We start from the raw sequence: 24,674 nt of genomic DNA on the forward strand, positions 1-24,674 counted from the left end.
TACGATATCGTGCAATCAAACCTAACCTGCGCATTTTTTTAAAGAAAAGATTAACGGTAAAGTGATGGCATGCCGTATTTACATGTTAGAAGAAGAAGAAAACATCTTCACGGATGTAAACATGAAGTAAGCTTAGACGTATGTTAGCATCAGGTATTTTCTTCATCGAATTACGAGAAAAAATCTATAGCTGCCCAACTTACTTCGCTTTACTCACCGGCAGCTGGTTCTCCAGTCTTGTAGCAAGTTCCTTCGTTTCATCGACCTCTTTCGCTGCCGTTAGCAGTTCCGCGAGCTCTTTCTTCGTGTAGAGAGGCTACAGCACTGAGAACATCATCTCGTCCCCGGTATTGAGATCCAGCTTCGCCACGTTAGAGACCCCATGTTGTCAGCTCTGGTGACTTCTAAAAAAGAAGAAGAAAGTTCGATTACCGATTATTTGTCTTCTCAACTTGCTTAGTAGATGCTAACTATATGTTGTGAACTAATCGACTAGCGTCTGAAAGACGATACCTGTTCGATGATTCAGATGTAGTTGGACGTGGCGTATTCGGAATGTGTCGGGGTGGCGTCGATGGAAATCTCCAAAAGAACTGCTTTCAGCCAGCTTCGTAATGATCTTCTTGAGTTTCTGTTGTTGAGGCTTCTCCGCACGTCTCAACTGGCGACGGTAGTGAGCACCGAAAGTTTTGTAGATTGCGGTGATAGTGGTGTCGAGTGCTTCGGGGTCCTTCTCCTCAAAACAGTAGTGATTTCGTTCGGTCCATTGATGATACACCTGACTATATTCCACAGAGATACAATCTCGGTTCGTTCTTGGTACCAGCACGCAGCCACTTGTTGTTTATGCGGTAATACCAGGCTGGTCCACGTGAGAGGGACCACAAGGAAGCGACTCCAGTCCTTCCATATCGTGGCCCATACGGCCTTTGATTTCGCGCACTCCATGAAGAGGTGTTTCGCTGTCTCGATGTTGTTGCAAGTCGAGTATGGACACTGTTGCACGGTCGGGTCTTGTTGCGTAAGAAACCAGAAGCGTGATCGTACAGGCAGTAGGCGAAGTGCGATACGTATCTGCAGGTCGTCGTAAATAGGCAGAAGTTGGGATCTGTGTGCACGTCCAAATCTTACGAAAGCAGGTACGTCGGCTGGGGACTTTGAGTCGAGGTCTTGGCGAATAGGATGCCTCGAACAATCCACTGCTGATGGCTGTAGTAGTTGCTTGAGTTTAGGACGGGGAATGTACGGGAACAAAAACGTTTTTGCGGCGATTTTGATGCCTACATTGGGGAGGTACATCGCTTCGGCACGAATATTAAAGCTTGTTATTGTCGTCTAAACGCGGTAAATAACTTGCATCAATTCCTTGTGGAGACTGCGGAGTCATCGCTTCTGGGTCGTCAATGGGAGTTGGGTGTTACCTGGCTAGAGAGCCCACCTTAAAAAGGTGGGAACGGATGGTTTTTGCCGATGTCGTCGAAAATATCTTTCATACAGGAATATTGTAGCCTTTTGGCTACATGGAGTCGGAAGCTTCTTTTGGGCTCTGCAACAGCGGCGAGATTTGGAGGAGTTGGTTCTTTGAAAGCCACAATGGCGCGTACAAAAGTGCGATCACGCTGCGTTCTTGGCCTCCATCATCTGGCCATTGGACTTTGTGCCACTTTTCATGCGTGTCTCCACCATTCTGGTAGCGCTGTAATGCAGGGGTTGGAAAAAATAATATCAATACAATAGTTACGGCATTTTTAGCACGGAATAATTTATTATTGCTTTAGGGTGCTCCCGTACAATGGTAAACTGTCCCAATACAATATCAACACTTGCGCCAATACAAAAACTAAGCTTACTACAAAAATCCCGTATATATTTATTGCCAATAATTGTGAAAATACTGTATTATTGGCTGACCCTGTATTGCAATGATTATTACTGCGACTCCGAAACCAAAATACAATATGATATTTTATTTTCCGACCTCTGCTGTAATGTCGAATAAGTATTTGAACTTGTTAGGCGAAATATCAAGAAAGTTGAGTGGGTGCTTCACTGGAAGCGAGGGAGTTAAAGCTTCGAAAAATGTAGACGCTAGTTGCGGCAACGCCTCCTTCTCCAGCTCTAGTGACTTGACGACCGATGAAGTGGACAAGTTCAGCCTTAGTCGATCGAAAACTTCCTTCGCTGACGTTGATTCGCTGAGCCACATCTCTTTAACCAATCGCTCGCCAATTTTCTTCGTCCGGCTGCTACCTTCTGCATCATAAACCATGGATCGGAGCTCTTTTTTGCTGTAATGCTTCTGCAGTACCGACCACATCGTCTTGCACGGATTCTCCTTGTCCAGCTTGGCCACCTACGAAGCCCATGCATCCAAATGGCTGGTCCGGAAAATCTGCTCGTGATACACTTTCAACACAAAGTTGAAGACGTCGTCCGCAGATTTCTTCTCACGCAGCCGGATCTTTTCGAGTGTTTCTGCCATGTCCTTAGCCACAGTCCTTCCACTTGACACCGCTCACTTTCCAAGGCTCAGCACTAACTGTTTCTCCATCCTCGTAGCAAACTCCTTTGCTTCTTCGACCTGTTTAGCTGCCGCTAGCATCGCTACCAGCTCTTTCTTGGGGTAGATATCCTTCAGCACCGAGAACATCATTTCATCCGCGCTCTTCGCGTTCAGCTACGTCACGTAAGAGATCCACGCTGTGAGCTTCGGTTTCTTGAACAAATCGCCTACCCTGTTCAGACCGAGAAGGCCGAACTCGTCCGCCGCAGTTTTCTTTTCGCTCAGCCAGAGCTCGTGCTTCAATTTGGTGAGAGTTACTGTCGTATCACTGGCCTTTTCGGCGTCACCAATCATCCTGACTAGTTGCTCTCCGCCGAAGCGTCCCTTTAGTACCGACAACATGGTCTTGTAAGGTTCCTCCTTGTCCAGCTTTGTCACGTACGAAACCCAAGTTTTTAAGTCGCGAGCCTTAAGAGCGTACTTGTGAGCTTCCTTCAGCACGTAGTCGAACACATCGCCTGCAGACTTCTTTTCCCTCAGCCACTTTGTGTGCAGCACTTCTCGGAATTTAGCTACCATAGCGTTGATACCATATCCACCAGCTTGTAGTCCGTGTAGTATGGCTTTATAAATCGTATCGGACGAAAGAAAGCCGACGATGTATCGTCGGCTTTCTTTGGATCCAGCTTTGTTGCGTAGTGCACCCAGGCGTCGACACTCGGATTCCACAGAAGGGCTAGCGCTTCATCGTCAAGTTTCAAGAGTTTAAAACGTCAGCCGCGGTTTTCTCTTCCCTCAGCTAGCAACGGCACTTGTAGTGGCCTCTTTCTTCGCCTTCATCAGCATTCCTACCAAGGTCTTGTCGGTATCTGCGAGTTTATATGCCTTCAGTTTTCCTAGCAAGATATTGTACGGATTGCCGTCCAATTTCTCCACGTAGGCCATCCAGCTGCTTAGGAGCGGGTTCGATAGAAGGTTATCCGCATCACCATCCAGCTTGAGGAGCTTGAAGACATCATCCGCCGATCGCTCGCTGCGGAGCCAGTCCGTCATCTGCGCCTGCTCTAGTTTTTCAGCGACTACCTTCGTGGTCGCGCTCTCCTTCGTGTCAAGGAACATTTTGGCCAGAATCGCATCATCCTTGTAGGTGGTCTTCAGAGTCGAGAGCATGACATCGTCGGCCTTCTGGGGGTTCAACCTAGCCACGTACTCAATCCAGGTACTAAGCACAGGGCTCTCGAAGAGTTTATCACTTTGTGTTCAGTTTCAGGGTCGTGAAGGACGTCTTTGCGGTCTTGCGCTCGCTCAGCCAAATCTTCTGCTGCACCCCTTCCAGTCTCGCTGCGACCTTGCTCATCAATTGGTTCTTCGCTCCAGCAAGGAGCAAGGCCAGCTCGCCGTCATCGTATGATGCTCGAAGGATTTTGTACATTTCCTCGTCCGCATGCTTCCCTTCTAGCTTAGTCACGTAGGAGACCCATGTGTTGAGCTTGGGCTGATTGAAGAGATGCGTGCCTCGGCCGTCCAGCTTCAGCAGCTTGAAAACGTCGTCCGCGCTTTGACCCTTCCAGCTATCGAACAGCACATTCTCCACCTTCTCAGCAATAGGAGACGTCGCAGGGTTTTGCTTCGCAGACCCGAGCATAGTCACGATGGTGTCGTCCCCAAACTTCTGCGCCTTCATCTTCTCGAGCAGCAACTTGTACGGATTTCCCTCCGTCCTCTCCACGTAGGTCACCCACGTGCTCAGCAGTAGGTTCCGCATTATACTGTGCATCTCCTCGTCCAGCTTCAAAGCTCCGAAAACTTGGCCAGCGGGTTGTTTCCTGGCCAACCAGTTGTTTATCTGAGCTTCCTCCAGTCTGGCAGCCACGTCCTTAGTACTCGACAGTTGCTTCGCCTCTGTGGTCATTTTGGCGAGGACATCGTCACCGTGTTGCATCGACAATGTCGAGGCGATCGCCATGTCAGCCGCCTCCGAGTTCGTCTTGTAGCCTTTGGAGACGGTGGTTGTCCACTTCTGGAACTGCGGGGTTTCCAAAAGATTGGTCTTCTGATTAAAAAGCTTCAGCTTGTTGAACAGCTGGAGTACTTCCTCTTCGCTGCTCGGGTTCTTTGATGTCAGCTTGGAAATGAGGGGGATCTTCGCATCAAACGCTCTGTCTTCGCCGTCGGTTGTCTGCCTGCGTGCTCTCAAGTGCCGCGTAGTTTGGCCGTTGAGGTCGAGAGCGCGTTGGGGAGTTATGCTAGAACTGGCACTGTCCCGCTCAGAAGGCATGACCGCAGGTAAGGCATTGACCAAAGTTGAAAGAATGACAATGGCGACCAATGTGACGCGACCAAGACTCATAGCTGAAGCGGTCACACCAGGAACCGGAGTGCGAGACGTCTGGAAGCAACTTGCAAAGTGGCAGGTATCGGTCGCTCCAGCGCCTGGTACAGTACTGTATGCGCCCTTCAACTGTGTGCCTGCGCTGCGTCATGTCTATTGTCAGTGCCGCTGGTCTTCATTGTTGTCGCGGGATGAGAACGACGGATAGGCAACGTGTTTCTAAAGCCGGGACTCATCAGTGCTGACTAAAATGTGTACAACGCATGTCCAGTTCTAATTAAGTGCGTCATGTTCCTTGTGGCTCTCATCAGCTATGTACTTGCCCAGTATACATCACGTACTCGATGGACGGACATTTTTCATTAAGCAAATGGCTCTGTAGTGCAACAAGCACTAGGTACAAATCACCTCCAATGTCGGCGAAATCTTTTATCTTGATCTAGAACGGCCAGGCCTTTTCGAGGTTCGGCACGAAGGCGGCATCCTTAAAGGGAACGACGGCCGGGTCGAAGCTGGTCTCATTTAGCGCTGTGCGAGCGGCTTCAGGCAGTTGGCTCCACGTCACGAGCTCTTGCAAGCCTCCCCCGTATTTGTTGAGCTTCAGAGTTCCCGTCCACACTTTCGTATTTGACGAGTGGGGCGTTACCCGCGATGAACTTCTTATCGGGAGGGGAATACTTCAGATACTCGCCATTATCTGACGACGTAGACACAGCAAGGAGCTTCGTGCATTCCGGCGCGGGGTTCTCCAGCCACACCACGATGTTCTCCCAGTCGTGACGGTGGCCTTTGCCGGATTTGGGCGAGTCTTTGGGGAAGTACCAGGCGTACATGGTGGCCCACACGTTCTTTTGCCACGCCGAACGCACGTACAGGGAGCAGCTAAGGATTTCCGGAGCTCCCATACACAAACAGGCCAACCATATGCATGTGTAACTCCATGAATACCAGCACTCTAAAGATCGAAGAGGACTATGAACATGCAATTGAATATCTGTGTTGTCTAGTTAGCTAGCCATCACAGGCCAGTAACCCCATGTTCGGGCGCGGTATTGACGGTGTTGGTCGCCCATGAACTCGTCTGAAAACGCCATCGCAAGCGCTCTGCTCGCGCTGATGTACAACAATTTGTTCGCTTTCGCCCACAGATCGTGTTTTTGTTTCAAACGCTGATGATCCTTAGTTGCATCATGCTCTCTCCTAAATCTCTAGCGAGTGTCATAGTTTTGCTTGGCGCGTTCAACGCTCACCACTGCAGTAAATTTTGGAAGACTGTGAGCAAGTACAGGTGTGCCCACGCGACAACGAGTCGACTATAACTTTGCTGCATACTGGTCGCATGTACTACGTAGTATAACGGAGCAACAGTTGTCATGTATATACCTCTAAAGGTGAGGGCCGAAACCACACGCATGTTCTCTCCGTAAACGGTATTGTCCAAGACTTGTAGATTGCGCAGTTAGTCTCGTTGGTGCTCTAGCAGTACCACAAACTCCTTTTGAGAAGTATTTTCAAACTTGACGCTCGTGTTTATCTTGCAGGAGTCGTCTTAGAAGTTACCGTACGATACATTATTTTTTAAATGTATTTTTTTCAAAAGTAACCAAGTTATCTACGTATTGATGCCTTGAACTCTTAACACCTGCATTAGACTGCTACTTGGTCAATTTGTTGTTGTTCCTGAACCAGCACATTGCGTCGAGCGTGCTACCGACAGAGTAACTGACCTCTAGGAAGACCGTGCCGGTAGCTTCCCTGTATGCGAACTCGTGATCGGTGAGGGATACAGGAAATCGAGCCGTCGTCAAGTATATGTACCGGTAGTGAACTCATCTTTGCTAGGGCCCACATGTAGTGGCAGTAGAGTGTTCAGTCGAGCCAAAACTTTGGTGACATCGTGCCCGACTCCGTCGCTTCGAGCAACAAGTAATGGTCAGCGGAGAGCATCGATGACGGTGACGACGCCAAGATGCACGTGTCCACTACGACCTGAAGTCGAAGACCTGCGAGGACATCATTGTGAGTGGCACTGACCCTAACGAGCGTGTCCCTCACGTTGCCTCCATCGGCAGCGACAGCACCCTCGTTATGTGAGATGTTAGCTCGTCCGGCCCCGTTGCTATAAAAACTATAATGGTTGTACTAGTCCTCTTCGATCTTTAGTTTAGCTTGAAGTGCTGGCACATGGAGTTACACATGCATATGGTTGGCCTGTTTTGTGTATGGGAGCTCCGGAAATGGGAGCTCCTTAGCTGCTCCCCACGTACACTTGGGAAGTCGTGAAGAAGCCCCTTCAGCCAGAACTCGACCCCCCAGTGGGCTTGAGACCTCCGCTGGTCTGACCCTGGGCGTTCACGGCAGGGTACGTGTTGCATCCGTTGCCAATGAGAAGTTGGGGCTTGAAGCGGACGGCGGCTTTTTCAGAGAGGCTGATCGCCTCAGACTGCGTGATGGTTGACATCGTCGTGGCTGATGGTCTCAGCAAGAGCCGAGGCAGCAAAGACGGCAGCGAGGACGAACAAGCCGCGAAGATTCACCATACTTCGACGGGTTCGAGCTCGAGGCGGTCAATAGCGGAGTGGCCACCGTAATGTGCCAGTGAGCTTGTGGCTCGGACAGTCAACCATCCTCGGTAAGCATTGATTGCGGGACAGGAGAGCCGGGATTGACAGTAATTTGTTTTGAACTACTATTCCACTGATACCACTATTAAAATGATGGGTGTATTTCCGAGTGTAGCGGGGAAATTATGTTTTCCGATGGAAGGATAAAGCCACGTTGAAGAAGGACGAGGTGCCCGTGGACGGCGAGCCGCACGCGGACACCAAGGCGCACGTGGACACCAAGATGCACACGCACACCAAGCCGCGCGCGGTCACCAGTAGGTTTAGTATGTATGCCATTCAAGCGGGCGGTTTTCTTGGACCGGGCAACCGGTACATGTTTTGTCCCCAGCCGAACGTGGCACTAGTGTAGTTTGAGCAGTTCGTTCTCGGCCAGTCAAGAGTTTGCACCGTCGGGCGCACGGCCCCAGCAGCCCCGACACGCCACCACGGCACGCTCGACCGCACGCCCGGCGGCACGCACCACAACCACTTCCTAAGGGGGCGGCCCCAACTCACAGAGCTTGATGGGGCTCGCCTTCAATAATCCAGAACGACTGCTGACCCCCCAACGTGCTTTAGTATGCTCAAAGGAAACTCTAAATACTACAGTAGCTATTATTTTGGGACGATGAGCCAACTAATAATACTGCAGTAATTAGTAACTCAGATCGGCCACATTTACTAATACTGACTACTGCCTCCCACTAGAAGCAATTTAGAGGCGTGTGGCAATCTTTCCGCTTCCAGGGATGCTTGGCCGCATGCCCACTCTCGTCGATTTAGTGCAGAGGGAAATATTTTGACATCCGTTGCCACTGTCGTACGCAAAATTGTAACACGAGCAAAACATTTGGCGGCCAGACTGGTTTTGCTCGTGTCGGTCCCGCCTACAGCTAGCCTTGATCCACTGAATGGCTCAAGAACGCTATCTACCTGGTTAAGGGTATGTTGGCGGCGCGTACTCATTATCGCCTCGAATGAATGACCCATGTCTTACACGGTTGGTACGGGGAGCGGTAAGTGCAAAATATGAATCGATTAAACGGATCTAAAGTGGCTTCAGGTGTTGGTTTTTACTTAGAGCTGGAGCATCCCGTTATACAAGCTGTACGAGTACACGATCCAATCGTCGGCTCTAGTAACGGGAACCAACAAGATTGCGCTGTGGATTACCACTAGTAACGGGGAGCAACAAGCTTGAGCTGTGGATTGCCACTGGCAATTTGGCAGTGGTTCGACCGACCCCACGATCCCCGCGTCAGCTCTGACAACAAGATTGAACTGACGCTCGTAAAAGGGAAATTTATGCACGAAGAATCTGACTGTGAAGCGTTCAGCGACACAGATATAGGCTTTTTGAAGGTCGACCATCGACATTACTATGAAGTAATAGATAATAATGTACTAATAATAATATAGTAATCGAGATCTCGGGTTCGATGATACTAGTACTTTAGTCTCTTGTTATCTTCCACTAGTATATTACTATGTTAATTCAGTGTTACTAGACACCTTTGCTCACGTATTTTACGGATTCTGCTACCTCCCTGAGTTTCGTAAATTGTAAAATTGCCGACGACACTTTTTGCCCACGTATATTCAATTAGGTACGAATATCAATCTTCGACAGGGAATCGAGGCCAGCAGCGTGGTTAAGTACCACGCGGGCTTTCCAGCTCTAGTTGATGGCCCCTGGCGCTAGGATCAAGCGTTTACATTATAGCTGGAGTCGTCCGAGGTGGCGAGAGGAAGTCGGGTTGGTGCTGCTCTCGTCCTGAGTGTTCCCAGCGTTTTCCCGCAAAACCTCAAAAACATAAAAGTAAAAACCTTCAGTATTTACACCGGGGAGCCTCGAACTACGTGTACATCGGACAGATGAAGAAGCTCTCGTGGATGCTCCAGCGTTGACACTGGGTCCAGGACCAGCTCCATATACCCGAAATGGGGCTTTCGTCATGCGTTCTAAGAAGGTGAGGGTCTTGAACCCCATCGTCTATACACAAGCACCGCCTTATAGCAAACACTAGCGTTTCCACCTTGTTTGCAACTGATTTTAGCTAAGCTTAACGTGTTCGTAAAGTCAGACGATTCATCATGCAGCCACTCGGAAATGTAAAAGCTGACTGGCACGAGTACCAAATCTGCTCTCCTTGAAGAATATTTTTCCAGCTACACCTTACAGCGTACTCGAAAGATCGATTAGATAACCGGTACCGCGTGCAGTTTCCTTGAAGGACTATTGGTGTTAACGTAGACTTCTTAGAGCACCAAACAACCGACGCGTTTGCAATATATACATATCGTTGGTGTATTGTCAAAAGCTCGAACTGACGATGCATACTTGCAGCTCGGAGCTGTTGGCGATGTATGCGTGCACCGCACCGAGGTGGTGCTGTGGGCACAAGACTTGCTGAAGGAGTTGGGCGTCAAGCAGACGATTGAAACAACCCTCTTTTGTGACAACCAAAGTACCCTGAAAGCGATCGAGAACAACGGCAACTCGGAGCGCTTGCGGAACTACGCCAAGGTGATCCGGTACATTGCAGAGTACGTGGATGCTGGAAAGGCGGGGTACCAAGCTCCATCAACTTACTGGAACGCGTTCTCGAGAGACGGCATCACCTCACGGCTCCGGTGCTGAAGCTGCCTGCGCACGAGGCCTGAGTCGCATGACCTCTGGGTCTTCACTAATGATGCCGGACATAATGGCTCTTGCCACAGGCCATAGCTAATCATGTAGCTGAGAGGTTGAGGCAGCGGTCCCAACAAGAGCGCCGCTCCTCAACGTAGGCATCGTAGGAAGAACAACACGAGTTGCCGGGCTCAGTGCCGCGACAGGCTACTGTGGAGGTGCTGGAGCAAAGGTCTGTTCGCAAAAGTGAGCGACCTGCACCAACACAGCAGCCAGGCAAGTATATAAGCAGTGTTAAGCAAACAGTAAGGCATACTCAAACTAAGTAACTACGATCTCGGTTGGTCCGCAACCAACCAGGCAAAAGTGGCTACAGGCAGGAGCCAAAGTGGCTACAAGCGGAGGTCGACAACTTGGCGATGATCTTGTGATGCGCAGATCTTCAGTAGCCGCAGGTCAGTGTCCAGCTATCGACAGTTTACTCCACACTCTCACTTGATCTCGTCGGCAGGTCCTGTTGCCGTAGCGTACGGCGAGAGCACCTATGTAGGATAGCAAGCAACATGATGGATACGCAGTAGTAAAGCAGATCGCACGACCCAGCAAGTACTACAAGCAGCAACAGCGATCAGGATAATGCGAAGGCAGCCCGGCTGCAAGCCAACGCCGCCACATCAGTCTCGCACACCACAGCAGCGTGATTGGATCAGTCGATACAGCAACGGCACAGGGAGTAGCAGTAGCGCATGCACCCTCCCACTAGCCACCAGGATATCACACCGCTGGAGAATCATTTTGTAGGATCTTCAGTACTTTCCTCGCTGAGCGGAACTTCGGAAACTTCACGTGTCCAAGTGGCTTCGTCGTACAGTCGTACAGTCAGCAATCATCTGATGCGTCACTAAGCGTTTGTCCTCCACGCAGTGTCGAACGAGATAAAATCGGTTCTCAATGTGCTTCATCTTTGAGTGTTTCCCTGGTTTCTCGGATAGATAAATACTGTCTTTGTTGTCACCCAGTAGCAGTGGTGTTTCATGTTTCCATCGTAGCTCAGCACACAAGCCCACAAGCCACAGTATATCCTTGGTTCCTTCGAACATTGCAACGTACTCAGCTTCGGTAGTGGATTGGGCATTGATTCCTTGTTTACGTGAAGCATAGGAGATCACTTTTCCATCAAGCACCGTGATGTAGCCGCTCACACTTAAACGATCTTCAGGATCATTAGCATAGTCAGCGTCAGTGTATGCAGACACCAAGACGTCCAACTTTGGCAGAATGTCCATCACAAGGCCGTAGTCACGCGCTGACTGCAGATAGCGAAGCACTCGCTTAGCCTTAGCAAAATGCGTGTGATCGAAATTGGCAAGATGCGTGCCGAGCGTGCGCACAGCATGTGCAATGTCCGGACGCGAGGCAGACACAAGGCACTGCAGTGCACCCACGAATTCCCGATACGGCAGTGGCTCATCTTTGAGTGGCAGCTTGATTGCGAGCTCTGCCGTAGCTTCTCGAGTGCGGCATCCATTGCAATCTTGCATGTTGAATCGCTTGAGAATCTCAATGATGTACTGCTGCTGAGAGAAAATCACTTGACGTCTCGGGCGATCAATCAGAATCTCCACTCCTAACAGGTACTTCACTTGCCCGATGGTTGTCAACTCAAATGAGTCTCGAAGTTGACTGGCCGTAGTTTCACAGTCCGCTTGAGGTCCCATGATCAGCAGATCGTCCACGTAGACGGTGAGTAGTTGTGCAACCTCACCATTCACGCGCTTCACATACAAGCCGTAGTCTGAGTCCAAGCGCTCAAACCCCATTGCAATCAGTTTTTCATGCAGTGTGCGATTCCAAATGTTCGGAGCTTGCTTCAGCCCGTACAAGGACTTAATAAGTCGTCACCGTTGAAGGCGGGGTCCCGTCGGCATGTTGTTGGAGCGAAAAAAAATCCGATGGATGTCGCTTGAGTGGCAGATAAACTATCGATCACAGGTATATATACTTGGTTAAAGGGTATGCAAAATAATAGGTAATTTGACTTAATCTCAACCGGATGGGTCAACATTGCAGCATAATTTGATTAGATCGCAGGCTATCGAGTATAACAGGTATTTTAGCTATAAACATCATCAGCACTCAAACCCATATTTAGCAGGTATTTGATGTGAGAATAATGGCACCTCAGTGGCCTTCACCCATGCACTCTGGATAAAATCCAGAGAATTGTAATTTTACGAGTTGTACAAATTGACGGCATGCCACGACCTCTGCAGCGCCGCTGTGCTTGTATCGAGGTGAAGCCGAACGAGGAGTATTATGCTCTCTTGTTCTTGATCATAGAAGATGAAAACGACGTGTTGCAGCCGTCGTTAAAGGCAAGATCTTCCCGGTCAGTTGGGCTAAGCATATTTTTTCTACCGCCACACAGTTATTATATAGTTCCATATCTGACCGCAAGGCGGTCAAAAACTCGTTGAAGGCCTCATAATCAACAGCATGGCTCTGAACAGGCTTCGGGGCATCCCATTTAATCGCATCCCTCAACGCACTTGGTGCAGAACGTGATCTTGTGCTGGATGGGTTTTCGTCAAGCGCAATAAAGCTGATCCGCTTGTGAATCTTGCATGAGCAGTACACACGCATGACGTACATGCTGCAGATTAGTGTACTGCAGAGTACGTGGATGCAGGGAGGCTGCAGATGATGTACGTCCCGACGACGGACAATCTGGCCGACATCTTTACGAAAGCTCTCGGGCCTTCGCGCTTCAAGGAGTTGCGCAACGGCCTCAGTGTGGAGGACACCAAGGCTGCCTGGACGGCATTGGATGGAGAGGTGCAGGGCCTCGTGCTGACGGCTGACGACGCCATGGACATCGAGATGTAGGTGCCCAAGTCCAAGCCGTAAGGGCCCATGCCGACACACGTGTTTGCGTTCACGCTTTCATGTTTGGGGTGCCACTACGAAGTGAAGTGGGAGTACGAGGTTCTGCCCGTTGATGGCCTGGTGTTCGACCGTGTTCCTGCTTGGAGCGAGAGCAGGCTGCCGTGGGCGAAGTGCAGCAACGGTTGAACAAGAAGATCACTTCAGTTGTGGCCCCGTTGGTATAGTGAAGCCAAGTGCGTCATTGCATTCAAGTATGTGAACTGCGTGTTGCAGTTAGTTGAGGTTCAAGTACAAAAATGAATGAAGAGGGCGTCGTGGAGAGGCTGAAGGCGAGGTTGGCGGTGAAAGGATTTATGCAGAAGTACGGAATTGACTATCTTGCAACCTTTTCGCCCGTGGTGCGCATCGAGTCCGTGAGATTGGTGATGATACTTGCACTCATATTATCCTTGGACCTGAGGCACATCGACTTCGTAACAGCCTTCTTGAATGGAGTGCTGACGGGTTCAACTCGACAGGAATCGTCAATAATCGCGGCTACATCTACGTAGACGACATCGACATCCTTAAGATCGTCAGAGTCGGCTAGCTTGCTACAATCCCCAACTTTCCGTGTGTTATGTTGTAATTCAGTTTCTTCCCACTAATAGCGGTGCAATTTTTGGGCAGATGCTGCGACTGCGAAGCAGGCTCAGGAGATGCCCTTGGGTCGTACGGGTCACGCTACCGAAGTATAACCAAATGTTTTTTTGTACCTTCCTATTCAGTATCAAACGGTCTTAATTCGTGCACTTGATCGGTCGGCTGGAAGTACAGATTCCATCTTACTCAGTTAGCGATCTCCTTACTGCATGATCACCATTAACGTTGCCCAGCTGATTGAATTCATGTTGAGCAGATTGTGTTTTATTATGGGCGATGATATGGTATCCATGGTAGATACCTCGTCAATAATCAACAATTGGCACGTAGAAACAAGTACACTAACTTATATGCCCAAGAGCCAAGAACCACGTAAAATCCAGAGCTGTTCCGGGCAGAGCACGGCCTTGTTGAACTCGATAAATTAATTTATATACTGTGTCCATAAAACATTATATCTCAACGGTATATCATGGTAAGCAGTATGTCGTTCTGCAATTTTACCGAATGACTTTCCCGTATTTTGTGCGGAAACGTGTGCTCGAAAACGCGTAAATTACGTGGGCAAAAGGTGTCTACTGTCGATCCCTGCCCGCATGTCATCTACAGATGGCTTGGCTCGATTGTACCGATCCTGTAGTCGAAAGTTGAAGGTCTTCTACCAGCCAGGATCACTTCGAGATGCGCACACGTTGATAGCAGTGACTATCACAGGAGCCAAGTGGGGCTCAGCTTCTGCAGGTGCTGCATCCCGTGGGGAGAATCGAGATATGGCCACCGAGTGTTCTGGTCTGACTTGAGGCGCCAGGAATAGTTTGACGGACTTCAGTCTGGAAACAGCCTCGTATCCTCCATTAGAATTTGGTCGATCGAGAGAAGCCCAGACAGACCACGACAGTCATGGCCGGCATGAATGCGTACACGAGCTCTCTGCGAAATGACAAGCCCGTGACGAAGCCCTACGAGGAGGGTGTCCCGTTCTTCGTGCCTCAGCTCTCCAAGGTCAAAACGAGCATCATGTGCCAGCAGAAGCTCCTGTTCAAGTACGAGTCTCCCGGAGTCACCGTAGGCCCCTTGTCGCCCAACCCGGTGCCGTATCGGAAGCAGGGCAACCAGGCGCTGTACACGGAGGAAAACCTGAAAAGACGTCAGAAACTCATGGAAGACCCGAGCGTGCTCGAGTCCATTGAGCGGTTCTGGGAGACCTTCCCCTGTATTCGACGCGGCATGGATACCATCCCCATGCACGAGTACGTGGACGTCTTCATGAAGTTCTACAAGGCACTGGTCGCCCCCAGCGAGTTCTCGATTGGTGAAGCGCGCTGCATCGTCGAAAAGGACTGGGGGCGGGACTCGATCGACGGCGAAAACATGTCGAAAACGCTCTTCTTCGGCTCTCTCTTCGAAGTGGTGCGTGTGTAGATTGTAGCTGTAGCTCCTTATCGATAAGTGCTCGAAAATTCTCATCTTTCTGGCGGTTGTAGGCGGACATTTGGACGATCGACATCAGCGCCGAAGAGTACGCGTCCTTCCTCAAGAAGCTCTACGAGCGCGTGACCATGACCATCTACGACCACGTCAAGCTGCAGTGGATAACTGCGTTCGCCGAGCTGGACAAGATCCGCTCCTTTGACGACCCCACGCCGCCTGACGCGGACACTGACAGCCAGAACCTCGACGCGAACAAAAAGTCCAATGCATTGGGTCCAGTCTTGGATCCCCCACGACCACCTTTCATCCGGAAGAAGACACGATCAGCTAATGCCCTGCTGCCACCTCCTCAAGACGTGCGTCTACCCGAGATTCTGTCGGGACGTAAGGGCCAAAGTGAGAGTGAGAGCAACAACGAAGGCTGGGGGACGACCCTGAGCGATGATTTCGGCGCCGGTGACCGCGATCGCCTCTTCGAGCACAGTCCGATCAAGACGCGGCTGGAGCAGGTGCTGGAGGGTAAGCGGATGAGATCCGATGACGACCTGTCCAGCGAATCGTCCAAGACGAAGCCGTCGCGCGTGGCACTACCAGAGCTGACCCCTCCGCAGGTGCTCCTTCCGATCCCAAGCATCTATCTCAACCCGGACTTGACCCACGTCCACGAAGCCGAACGAGCAGCACGCCGTCGCCTGCGGAAAAACGTCAAGCTGGCACAGAGGCTGCGACGAATCACATACTAGCTCAGGCATGCCCCCACACATTTACGAATTTTGCTCACTCACGTACTCAGTGCCGTCAGTTAAATGGCGTTGAGGTTTATTAACCGCGCAGAAGTCGATAGGTTGCCTCTCTCTGCTTGCTTATAAGACTGAAATATCAGCCCATTTTCTTCATCGCCCGGTCCTTTCGGTTGTGATTCGCTACCTTGGCCTTGTTCTTGTCTTTCCTTGCTCGCTGGCGCTGGATCTGCTGCGGTGTTAGCTGTTCGTCAGGCTTCTTCTCAGATCCTCCTCCTTGCCGCTTGTCTTTCCGTCGAGTAGAATTCTGCTTCGGGCCTGAAGGACCTGGTGAGGGACCACGCGTAGAGTTCGGACGTGACGGCTTCTGCCCGCCAGACAGGACCTCTTCCTTCTCGTCTTCCTCCTCTTCGCCCACTTCTTCGCCTGCCGCATTGAGCGGGTTGTCACGGTTCCGGTTGCGCATGCCCTCCCAGAACGCGTCCTTCTCCTCCTTCAAGCGCATCCGGCGGTTCTGCTCACGAATATCATCCTGGTCATCGGCACTGCCGCCATCGCGGATGCTGAACGGCACGAAGTCGTCGAACTCGTCGTTGTAGTCGTCGTCGTACTCGTCCAGAGTGGCGATGCCGTCATCTATGCTGCCGTATGCGCCTGCACCACTCAGGGGCTGCCCGTACTCGTCTTCTTCCTCGTACATATCCACGAGCTGCTTCATCTTCTCCACCAGTTGCTGGTCCTTCTTCGCAATCTGGGGGTCGTACGTCTTCTCCATCGCCTTCTTGCCCACCCACACTCGACTCGGGTCCAGCTTCTTCGACTCTTCCTTCTTCGGCGCTGGAGCTGGCTTGCCGGTGATCTGCGCCTCCAAGCGCACAAACTTCGGGTCGCAGCGCTTCAAATCCTGGGCGACGTCAATGAGCACCGGCGGCGGGTTGCTTTCCAGCAGGAAGTTGATCACGACCTCCACTTGCAGGTTCGAGCTGAGCAGGCAGAGCTCGACGTAGCCATCACCCAAATCCGGGAAGAAGTCCTTCACCTGGAGCACCATCGGGGCCAGCACTGTCTCCGTATCGTCGCTCTGCGGGGCTGGAGCAGCAGCCTTGGTCTCCTCCACTACCGGCGGCGCCCTCCACTCCTTCGCGTCAGCAGAGAGCGACACCGCCTGGGGCTTGGTCTCTGCAGCCAGATCGTCGGTCAGCAGCACGCGTCGCCGTGGGAGGCCCTCGACCACCATGTCCAGGTACGAGAAGTTCTCCACGTCCAGCTTGCAGCGGTCGAAGTACGCCGCCACCTTGTCCTTGCACTCGCACAGGTACCACAAGTCACTCAGGAACGAGCCGTGCTCCGCCTCGTCGTCCAGGCAGCCGTTGCTCAAGGCGTGCAGCCCCGCCAGCAGCTCCTCTCCACTGCTAGAGCCACCTTCCTTCTCCATCACCACGTCCACGCAGCGCGCGAGCACCTGCAGCAGCGAGCGTCGGGTCTCCGCAATGACCGGCATCTCCTGCGCCTGCACCTTGTCGTCGAAGCTCAGCACATGCCTCTGCAGTGCCGGCAGCGCCGCCTCGTAGAGCTGCACGAGCCCGTAGAGCATGGATGCATCCTGCCGGCCCAGCTCCCTCTCTAGGTCGGCGCCGGCCAGCACCAGGCGCTGCGTGACGGAGTCGGCGGTGGCCATGCCGGCGACCGACAGGCTCAGCTCGTAGGCGCGGCGCAGCAGCTGCACCACCTGACCTCTCTTTACCTGTTGCGCGGTCTTGTTGAAGTCGTTAAGTTGCTCGATGTACAGTTGCCGCAACGCCGGCATAGCTGTCGAAAAGCCCGGCACGTTTTCGACAAGAGTGTCCAAAATGCCCCCCACGGCGGCGGCGTTCTTGGGCGCGTAGACCTGGCAGAACGGCACCACGCGCGTCGCGTGCAGCAAGCCGCAGCGCTCGGCCAGAGATAGCAACGACGCGCTCTGCGTCACGCGCTGGAATAGCGCGAACACGGCGAGCGAGTCGGCAGCCAGCGACCTCGCGGCCGACAGACGCGATTCCTCGTCCATGGACGCGTCCGCGCGCGTCTGCAGCGAGGCGCCGCGCGTGAAGAAGGCGTCAACCGCATCGAGCGAGGCGGCGTCGCTCAGGAGGCTCCGCAGCTCGGTGTCCGTGGCCTCGGCCAGCGCCGGCAGTGGCGGGATCGGCATCTCGGCGATTTTCGTGTGTCGGCAAATGGCGTTTTTGACCCATTTTTTGAAGTTGTGAGTGATGGTTAATAGTCTTTTTGTGGGAGAAACCTGTGATTACGACATTTGTTTTGACTAGAATCTAAGACCATGATTGGCTTCAGCTCGTCGCGATGTGATAAATCCTTTTCAGCTGTTCGGGGAAATTTTGGTGAGCGAGGTGTCACGAAAAAGTACGAAAGCACTGATTAGAGCGAAAAGGGTGTATTGTGAAAACCGCATTTGCCTATTTTGCTCGTAAATCGATTGATTAGCACCCTGATTTAGCTCGATCAATTTGTAAATCGATCGCGCCCCTGCGATGCATATGTGAGTGGATGTGCAGATTAGGCGATCGTCTTATGGAGACCAAGTCGATATAGCCGCGCTTGGAGCAGAATGCCCACCTTTTACTGGGCAATCGAGCAGCCAAGCGATGGATCTAGATCACGATCGATTTCAGCCCTGATTTGTACTCTGATTAATTAGGCAATCGAGATCTAATAAGGGGTTGCTACAAATGGGCGTTTTAGCCGGTTCTCACAATAGGTGATTGAGATCTAATAAGGGGGTTCTACAGATGGGCGTTTTAGCCCGTTCTCACAATAATGTTTCAGCCATTCAACTTTTAGACCTCTGGAGCAGTAGCTGCCGGAGTGCGCGTCGCAATGCACGCAGCGCCACGACACGATCTGATCCAGTGGTCTCGACGGCGCGGCCAGTTCGCAGTAGTCGTCTGTGTCGTCCTCGTGTCCGCAGCCTCCCACCAGAAATGGCGTATTAATGACAAGGCGACTCTGTCCGCTCCATTCGAAAGTGCTTTTGAATCGCTATGTTTTTTTAGATTGCGTCCAATGCAGTAAAGTTTGCGTACCGTAACGCAACCGAAAAAGATCATTCGTACTGATGGTGAAAGCCAAGAGCTATGGGGGGAGGCGTGCAGTGCAGCACGAGTCGGCTACAGTTCGAGCGAGACCAATTTCGACCAACTGCCCTTTTGCTTTCATTCGCTCATGCCAGCCAAGTCCACCTCGGCAGTGAGTCTTGGTCGCGCCATATTGGTTGCGATTGTCGCTCTGTCAGCATGCGTCAATGCCTTCCAAGTCGCCACGGACTCGAAAAGGATCTACGACAACTGTTCAACACACTCTTGACCTCAACGACCAGACTACTCGGCACTTGAGGGCTCGCAAGCACACAAGTGACGACGAAGGCCGAGGGTTTGATGTGACGATCCCCTCATTTCAAAGCTAGTGTCAACGAACCCGAGCAACGAAGAGGAAGTGCTGCAGCTCTTTCTCAAGCTGAAACTCGTCAACGAAAGGGGCAGCTGTTCGAGAACCCGCAGTTCCAGAAGTGGACGAGCGCCGTCACCAAAGGCTACAAGACGAACTCCGAAGCGGCTGAAATGGCGATTGCCTCGACGTTGGCGATGCAACTCGGTGAGGATGTCCTCGCAAAGATGGTCATGGAGGCGAAGTTAGTGGCGAGTACGAAGGGCGTGGATGTCAAACTGGAGGAGGCTCAGCTGCACTACTGGCCGGCCAAGCAGCAGACAGCAGAGCAAGTATTCAGAGCTCTGAAGCATCAACTGTAGCCCAGACAGTGGAGAAGGAATTGTTCTATAGCTAGAAGTCTCAAAGCGCGGACGATATTTTCAAGCTCGTCAAGCTGGACGACCAAGGTGAACAGCTTTTCAATCTCCCTGCACTCAGCACGTGGATGTCGTGTCGGAACACGCCGAATTTTCTAGTATATGTAGGCACAATCCCTTAAGACAACACCCACTGAGTCACGATGAGTAGTGATTACTCAGCAGGCTTGTCGGGTAAATGAATATGAACCTAAAGGCCCAGCTTCACACCCGTTCCTCGGGTTGGTCGTTTCCCCTTATGCACCGTGGTTTCCTTAGGCTGCCAGCAAAGCCCAGCACTTCCAGTCACGAGCGACGCCTGGAGTGCTCTTCACACGCAACAACCCCGCGGTCCCTCCAAAGGAAGGGTCCTGGCCACTGGTAGGCCGTTCGCGAGGGCGTCAGAGAACTATCCGACGGTAAGAATCAAAAGGGGAGCACTTAAGCTGCGACCCAATACACGGCGGTAACTCGCCTTCAATACACGGCCCTTCCTCTACTCTCTTGGCCTTGCCGGGGTAAACGCACACCACTATGCTAGTAGGCACGCTCACCGACAGGCATCTCCCTCCCTACAAGATTACCTTGGACACGGGTCGTCCACCGTGCGCTCGAAGCCTTGTCGCTTGAGAGAAAAAGCTGTTCTGTGTTGTTGCCCAAAGGGTTTATCTCTTCTATCTTGTCTTTCCTATAGTACAATACAAATACTAAGTCTAAACGTGTCCGTTTCGGATCTTCTAGCACCAACAGTCGCCGCCGAAGAGTCGCCGAATACTCTTAGGTACGCGAACATAAGGAAGGTGCGTCTTAGGTGCGAAACTCCTGCGACTTGAGCCGTGGTGTGTACCACATCTTCAACTCGGGAGGTAGCCATCCGCGACGGGCTGCGACCTTCACTCACGGGCGCCAATCTCGAACTCCCGTCAAGATGGCGGGGCGTCACGGACCGCGCAGCCAATCATCGCCGATCCCGTTGGTACTTGGCTTTTGACGCAATTTGCTGCAAGCTGCTGCTCAGGCTGCGGCGAGATCTCGGGGGCAATTTCCAACACCATATGGATCTCCTAGACGACGAGGCTGGCAGGAAAACAAGCAAACGAACAAGTCTACAAAATCCTTCGAGCGTCTTACGCCGACGACGAGCTGGCCGTGATCCTACTGGGAGCGAAGAAACACTTGATGGGCGATGTTGCTCAGAGACTGGAGAAGGTGCAGCAGAAGGTTTGGACTGGTGAAAAGAAAACCGCGGAGGCAGTGTTCGCCTCGCTGAAGCTGGGGGGCTACCAGGGTGATGGTGTTTTTAAGAGCCCGGCGTTTAGCTACTGGGTCGACTATGTGACGAAGCTGAGTCCTGAGAAGGCGGACGAGTTAATGCTGTCGACTCCGAAGACGAGTTACAAGGACGATGTTCTGGCCAAAAAGGTTGTTACAGCGAAGGAGGGTTCCTCTACAAAGCCTATTGCTGGGCAGTTGGAGAATGCTCAGATGAAGGACTGGCTGCGCAACAAACGGTCAGTGGATGATGTCTTTAAACTGTTAAGGCTGGACGACGAAGTTGATAACCTACTGCAGTCCCCACTGCTGAGCAACTGGGTGATTTACTTGGGGAAGTTGGATGAAAACCCGTACACTATATTACTGGGGAAACTGAAGACTTTCAAGCTCACAGCCACTGACGATAAGCTCGTCGACATGCTCACGAAGGCAAATCAAGATGTCAGTACCAGTGTGCTTGCTGATAAGTTGGAGACGGCACAGCTCGACAATGGCTGAAGGAGGATAAAACCGCCCATTATGTTTACAAACTGTTACATGTACAACTGGATGACAGTCATGGCTTGCTTTTGGTGTATCCATCCGTAGAGGCTTCGGTGAAGTACGCGGCAAGGCTGGATTCCCAGAAATCTGACGATATCATTTTATCGGTGCTAAAACTACACTACACCGACACCAAGATGGCTGAAATGGTAGTCACAAGAAGGAGCCGCAACAAAGTCATAGCAGCCAAATTCCAAGACATCTTGTTCAAACATTGGCTGACCGAGAAGAAGACCGCGGATGGTGCTTTCGAGTTCCTGCTAAAAAGCCATCGCGCGCACATCTTTGAGATTTTTGACAACTTGGAGATTTGGGTCTCGTTCGTGACCAAACTGGATAAGGGAGACGACTACAAGACGATATTCTCGGTCCTAAAGAAGCGCTTGGAAGGCCGAGAACTCGCTAACATAATTTATGACGCAGGAGAAGTTGGTCGTACTGCGCTACTTGCCAGGAAGCTAGAGCAAGAGCTTTGGTTAAGCCAGGGGGAAAACGCGGAGGGTATTTTCAATCTTCTACATCTAAACGATGCAGAGACCGCGTTGTTTAAAAAACGAGACTTGGCGACGTGGGTTTCATACGTAACCAAGCTAGATGCGAAGAACGCGGACGAAATAATCTTCTCGGTGCTGAATCCTCCCTACACCCAGAAAGACTTCGCGGCGATGCTCACGGCAGCCAAAAAGGTTGAAAAAACGGAGGATCTTGCTATCAAGCTGGAGAAGCTATTCGTTCAAAGTCTAGGAAAGTAAGCTGAGAAAAACAAAACGGAACTATTATCGTCAGCTTGTCCAATCCGGTAATGTTGAGTTTACGTTTGCCACTAGCATTCTTGGGGAAAAAATGTTGTATGATGCGGGGGTGGTCTGGAATCCTCCATTCAACAACGATAATTTTGCTCTAGCAGCTGTGTTGAAGTTTGAGGTATATATATGTACGGTAGGTATATTTGCATCGAGTTGGGATCATTTTTTTTTCATTGTGCCATCAAGTTACTTCGTTTTTCCTCTGCGTCTAAGAATTCCCAGTATTTTCTGAAATATATTTCGGATTTATCCATGAAATTTATCTTGTTTCGTATAGACGAACATTCAAATACATACAAAGAGTAGCTAAACGGCAAAGTAACCCAGGGTCAAATGGGTATTTCATGCTGTAGACTATCAACGTTATGCCTGGCGCGACAACGTACTGCATTGCTACGTAGTACACGCTAATAAATAACGAATGCAGATTTAAATGTACGTGTAAGCCTAGACATATCTTGGCGTCAAGATTTTTTTCATTCAGATTAAAAGAAGAAGAAGAAAAAACTATAGCTTCCCAGCTTACTGTTTTTTGCTAATTTGCAGCTGCCCCTCCAGCCTTGTCGCGAGGTCCTTCGTTTCGTCGACCTCTTTCGCTGCTTTGAGCAGTTTTGCAAGCTCTTTCTTCGAGCAGTTGGGTTGCAGCCACCGAGAACATGACCTCGTCCGCAGTCTTGGGATCCAGCTTCGTCACGTAAGCTGCCCACCAAGTTGGCTCCGGTGACTCAAACAGCAACGAATGTAGCCGGTTCAGCCTTAGTCGATTGAAAGCTTCCATCGCTGCGATCGGTTTGCTGAGCCACATCTGCTCACGCAATCGCCGTCCGAGTTCCTTCGTGCGACTGCTAGCTTCTGCCTTATAAACCATGGAGCTGAGTTCTCTTTCTGTTGTGGTTTAGAATAAGTACCAGCTTTTGACATACCGATCGGAGTTTCTAATTTCGGATAGAAACAGATGCATGAAGTACAAGAACTTGATTTTCGTAAAGTATAATAAGGATAAGTGAGTTTACTGAGCTCCCCCAGTTTACTAGGGCTGTAGGAAAAGAGAACCCGACCGGATGAAGAAATGGAGTCGGCCCCACTTTCAAATTGGCCCTCCGTCTGACGGTCTACAACTACAACTACACTAAGACAACAACATGTCAGATGCTCGGTTGAGTGTCTTGACCAAGCCAGAGAAGACCGTGCCGGGCGGACTGGAGAAATTCTCCGGAAAGCAGCTACTTGGAAAGTCAAGCTACTCACGCACGTGGCCCAATTCGATTTGGAGGCCGAGAACAAGCTACTCGAAGCCGGTGACCCGGGCCCGAAGGTCTGCATGAGGGACTTCTTGAAGTCCACACCGACATGTCTTACGGATGCAACCGTAAAAGCAGCTCCGCCCGAAGGACAATTGGCTGTCCGGAAGGATATCATGGTATGGCGCAAGGCGGACGCATCGATGAGGCATGTCCTCAACTCGACCCTCCCAAACTCGTTTCTCTCGTCCCTACCGGACGAGGTGCGAAACATGGAGGTGTGTCTCATTTCGCAGCATCTCGAACGGAAGTTTGCGAATGGTGATGCTGGAGGATTGGTGGCATGGTCGAATCGGTGGACTCAGATTCTGAACTCGAAATGGAAAGACATCATGACCCTGTTCGCGCTGCTCAACCAAGCGCGAACGAGATGAATCGGAAGTCTAAGAAGCTCCTCGGCAAGGAGATGATGACGGAGACGATGATGTGCCTGCAAGTGTTGGCGCAGCTCCCAAGCGAGATTTGGACATCTTTGATTGAGCTCACGGAGGAAGCGCTCACCGCCGAAAAGGTCGAGGTGGCGCTGAACAAGCTGTTTGGTGGCCGATCCCGGAAGCAGATCACGGGAAACGGCGATGCGACAACGGTGGCGCGCATAAGCCATGCCAAGAGTGAGCGTGCTGTGCGTGGATACGACACAAGGAACGCAAGTCAGATGCCAACACCAAGGTTCAGGACGAAGAGTGTTTCTAGTGTTTCGGCCAAGGATATCAGAAGGCGCAATGCGAGCGCATGAAGGCCGACCGCGACCCAAACTGTGAAGGGGGACCGCTTTTCCGCACCAACGTGCAAGCCCAACTTTCCAAGCGGGCGCCCAACGGGACTAAGAATATTGCCACGATGCAGCACGTTGCCAAGAAGCAAAGGACGACGCGTGACGCACCCACGGACGTCGAGATGGAAGGAGCGTTCAAGCTACCCGAGTCGGAAAAGGCCAGATCGGAAGACGAGAATGGAGGCGGTCTGCTGAGTTTCGGTCAAGTCGACACCAGGGTACGTAAGAAGTATGGTGCTTACTTAAATTGGCTACGGCGATTAACAGTTTCGGATGGTCTGTGGATTGTTGATACAGCAGCTGGACTAGGGATAAGCCGGGACAGGAGATGGTTCGAATCTGTCCACACAGGTTCGAGTCACC

At 51.4% G+C, this 24,674-nt stretch overlaps 11 protein-coding genes across 11 annotated transcripts; 6 read left to right on the forward strand and 5 right to left on the reverse strand.

Moving 5' to 3' along the window:
- Positions 1–768: 768 nt before the first annotated feature.
- Positions 769–1,101, reverse strand: PHYSODRAFT_374597 (hypothetical protein; the record flags this gene model as incomplete). The annotated part of the gene is made up of 1 exon (XM_009537777.1): positions 769–1,101. A coding segment is annotated over one exon (333 nt), but the record flags the coding sequence as incomplete, so codon positions are not given.
- A 1,414-nt stretch (positions 1,102–2,515) lies between these two features.
- PHYSODRAFT_252765 (hypothetical protein) lies at positions 2,516–3,082 on the reverse strand (the record flags this gene model as incomplete). Its single annotated transcript, XM_009537778.1, has 2 exons — positions 2,516–2,677; positions 2,735–3,082. 2 exons carry the CDS (start codon positions 3,080–3,082, stop codon positions 2,516–2,518), a joined length of 510 nt encoding a protein of 169 aa, XP_009536073.1.
- A 670-nt stretch (positions 3,083–3,752) lies between these two features.
- Positions 3,753–4,853, reverse strand: PHYSODRAFT_288769 (hypothetical protein; the record flags this gene model as incomplete). The annotated part of the gene is made up of 1 exon (XM_009537779.1): positions 3,753–4,853. One exon carries the CDS (start codon positions 4,851–4,853, stop codon positions 3,753–3,755), a length of 1,101 nt encoding a protein of 366 aa, XP_009536074.1.
- Positions 4,854–5,377: 524 nt separating this feature from the next.
- PHYSODRAFT_526791 (necrosis inducing like protein NPP1 type) lies at positions 5,378–7,296 on the reverse strand (the record flags this gene model as incomplete). Its single annotated transcript, XM_009537780.1, has 3 exons — positions 5,378–5,717; positions 6,790–6,817; positions 7,140–7,296. 3 exons carry the CDS (start codon positions 7,294–7,296, stop codon positions 5,378–5,380), a joined length of 525 nt encoding a protein of 174 aa, XP_009536075.1.
- Positions 7,297–9,824: 2,528 nt separating this feature from the next.
- PHYSODRAFT_526744 (hypothetical protein) lies at positions 9,825–10,082 on the forward strand (the record flags this gene model as incomplete). The annotated part of the gene is made up of 1 exon (XM_009537781.1): positions 9,825–10,082. A coding segment is annotated over one exon (258 nt), but the record flags the coding sequence as incomplete, so codon positions are not given.
- Positions 10,083–14,501: 4,419 nt separating this feature from the next.
- Positions 14,502–15,775, forward strand: PHYSODRAFT_527229 (hypothetical protein; the record flags this gene model as incomplete). Its single annotated transcript, XM_009537782.1, has 3 exons — positions 14,502–15,011; positions 15,086–15,305; positions 15,387–15,775. 3 exons carry the CDS (start codon positions 14,502–14,504, stop codon positions 15,773–15,775), a joined length of 1,119 nt encoding a protein of 372 aa, XP_009536077.1.
- Positions 15,776–15,911: 136 nt separating this feature from the next.
- On the reverse strand, positions 15,912–17,366 carry PHYSODRAFT_527000 (hypothetical protein; the record flags this gene model as incomplete). Its single annotated transcript, XM_009537783.1, has 3 exons — positions 15,912–16,034; positions 16,191–16,838; positions 16,935–17,366. The coding sequence occupies 3 exons, from the start codon at positions 17,364–17,366 to the stop codon at positions 15,912–15,914; spliced, it is 1,203 nt and encodes a 400-aa protein (XP_009536078.1).
- Positions 17,367–18,991: 1,625 nt separating this feature from the next.
- On the forward strand, positions 18,992–21,384 carry PHYSODRAFT_339802 (hypothetical protein; the record flags this gene model as incomplete). Its single annotated transcript, XM_009537784.1, has 3 exons — positions 18,992–19,025; positions 19,283–19,545; positions 20,680–21,384. 3 exons carry the CDS (start codon positions 18,992–18,994, stop codon positions 21,382–21,384), a joined length of 1,002 nt encoding a protein of 333 aa, XP_009536079.1.
- A 191-nt stretch (positions 21,385–21,575) lies between these two features.
- On the forward strand, positions 21,576–22,181 carry PHYSODRAFT_527317 (hypothetical protein; the record flags this gene model as incomplete). Its single annotated transcript, XM_009537785.1, has 1 exon — positions 21,576–22,181. One exon carries the CDS (start codon positions 21,576–21,578, stop codon positions 22,179–22,181), a length of 606 nt encoding a protein of 201 aa, XP_009536080.1.
- A 1,282-nt stretch (positions 22,182–23,463) lies between these two features.
- On the forward strand, positions 23,464–23,910 carry PHYSODRAFT_527485 (hypothetical protein; the record flags this gene model as incomplete). The annotated part of the gene is made up of 1 exon (XM_009537786.1): positions 23,464–23,910. A coding segment is annotated over one exon (447 nt), but the record flags the coding sequence as incomplete, so codon positions are not given.
- PHYSODRAFT_252745 (hypothetical protein) lies at positions 23,907–24,620 on the forward strand (the record flags this gene model as incomplete). The annotated part of the gene is made up of 3 exons (XM_009537787.1): positions 23,907–24,158; positions 24,230–24,529; positions 24,579–24,620. The coding sequence occupies 3 exons, from the start codon at positions 23,907–23,909 to the stop codon at positions 24,618–24,620; spliced, it is 594 nt and encodes a 197-aa protein (XP_009536082.1).
- Positions 24,621–24,674: the final 54 nt, after the last annotated feature.

The sequence above is a fragment of the Phytophthora sojae genome, assembly GCF_000149755.1.
Source record: "Phytophthora sojae unplaced genomic scaffold PHYSOscaffold_11, whole genome shotgun sequence".
Taxonomy (NCBI): domain Eukaryota; phylum Oomycota; class Peronosporomycetes; order Peronosporales; family Peronosporaceae; genus Phytophthora; species Phytophthora sojae.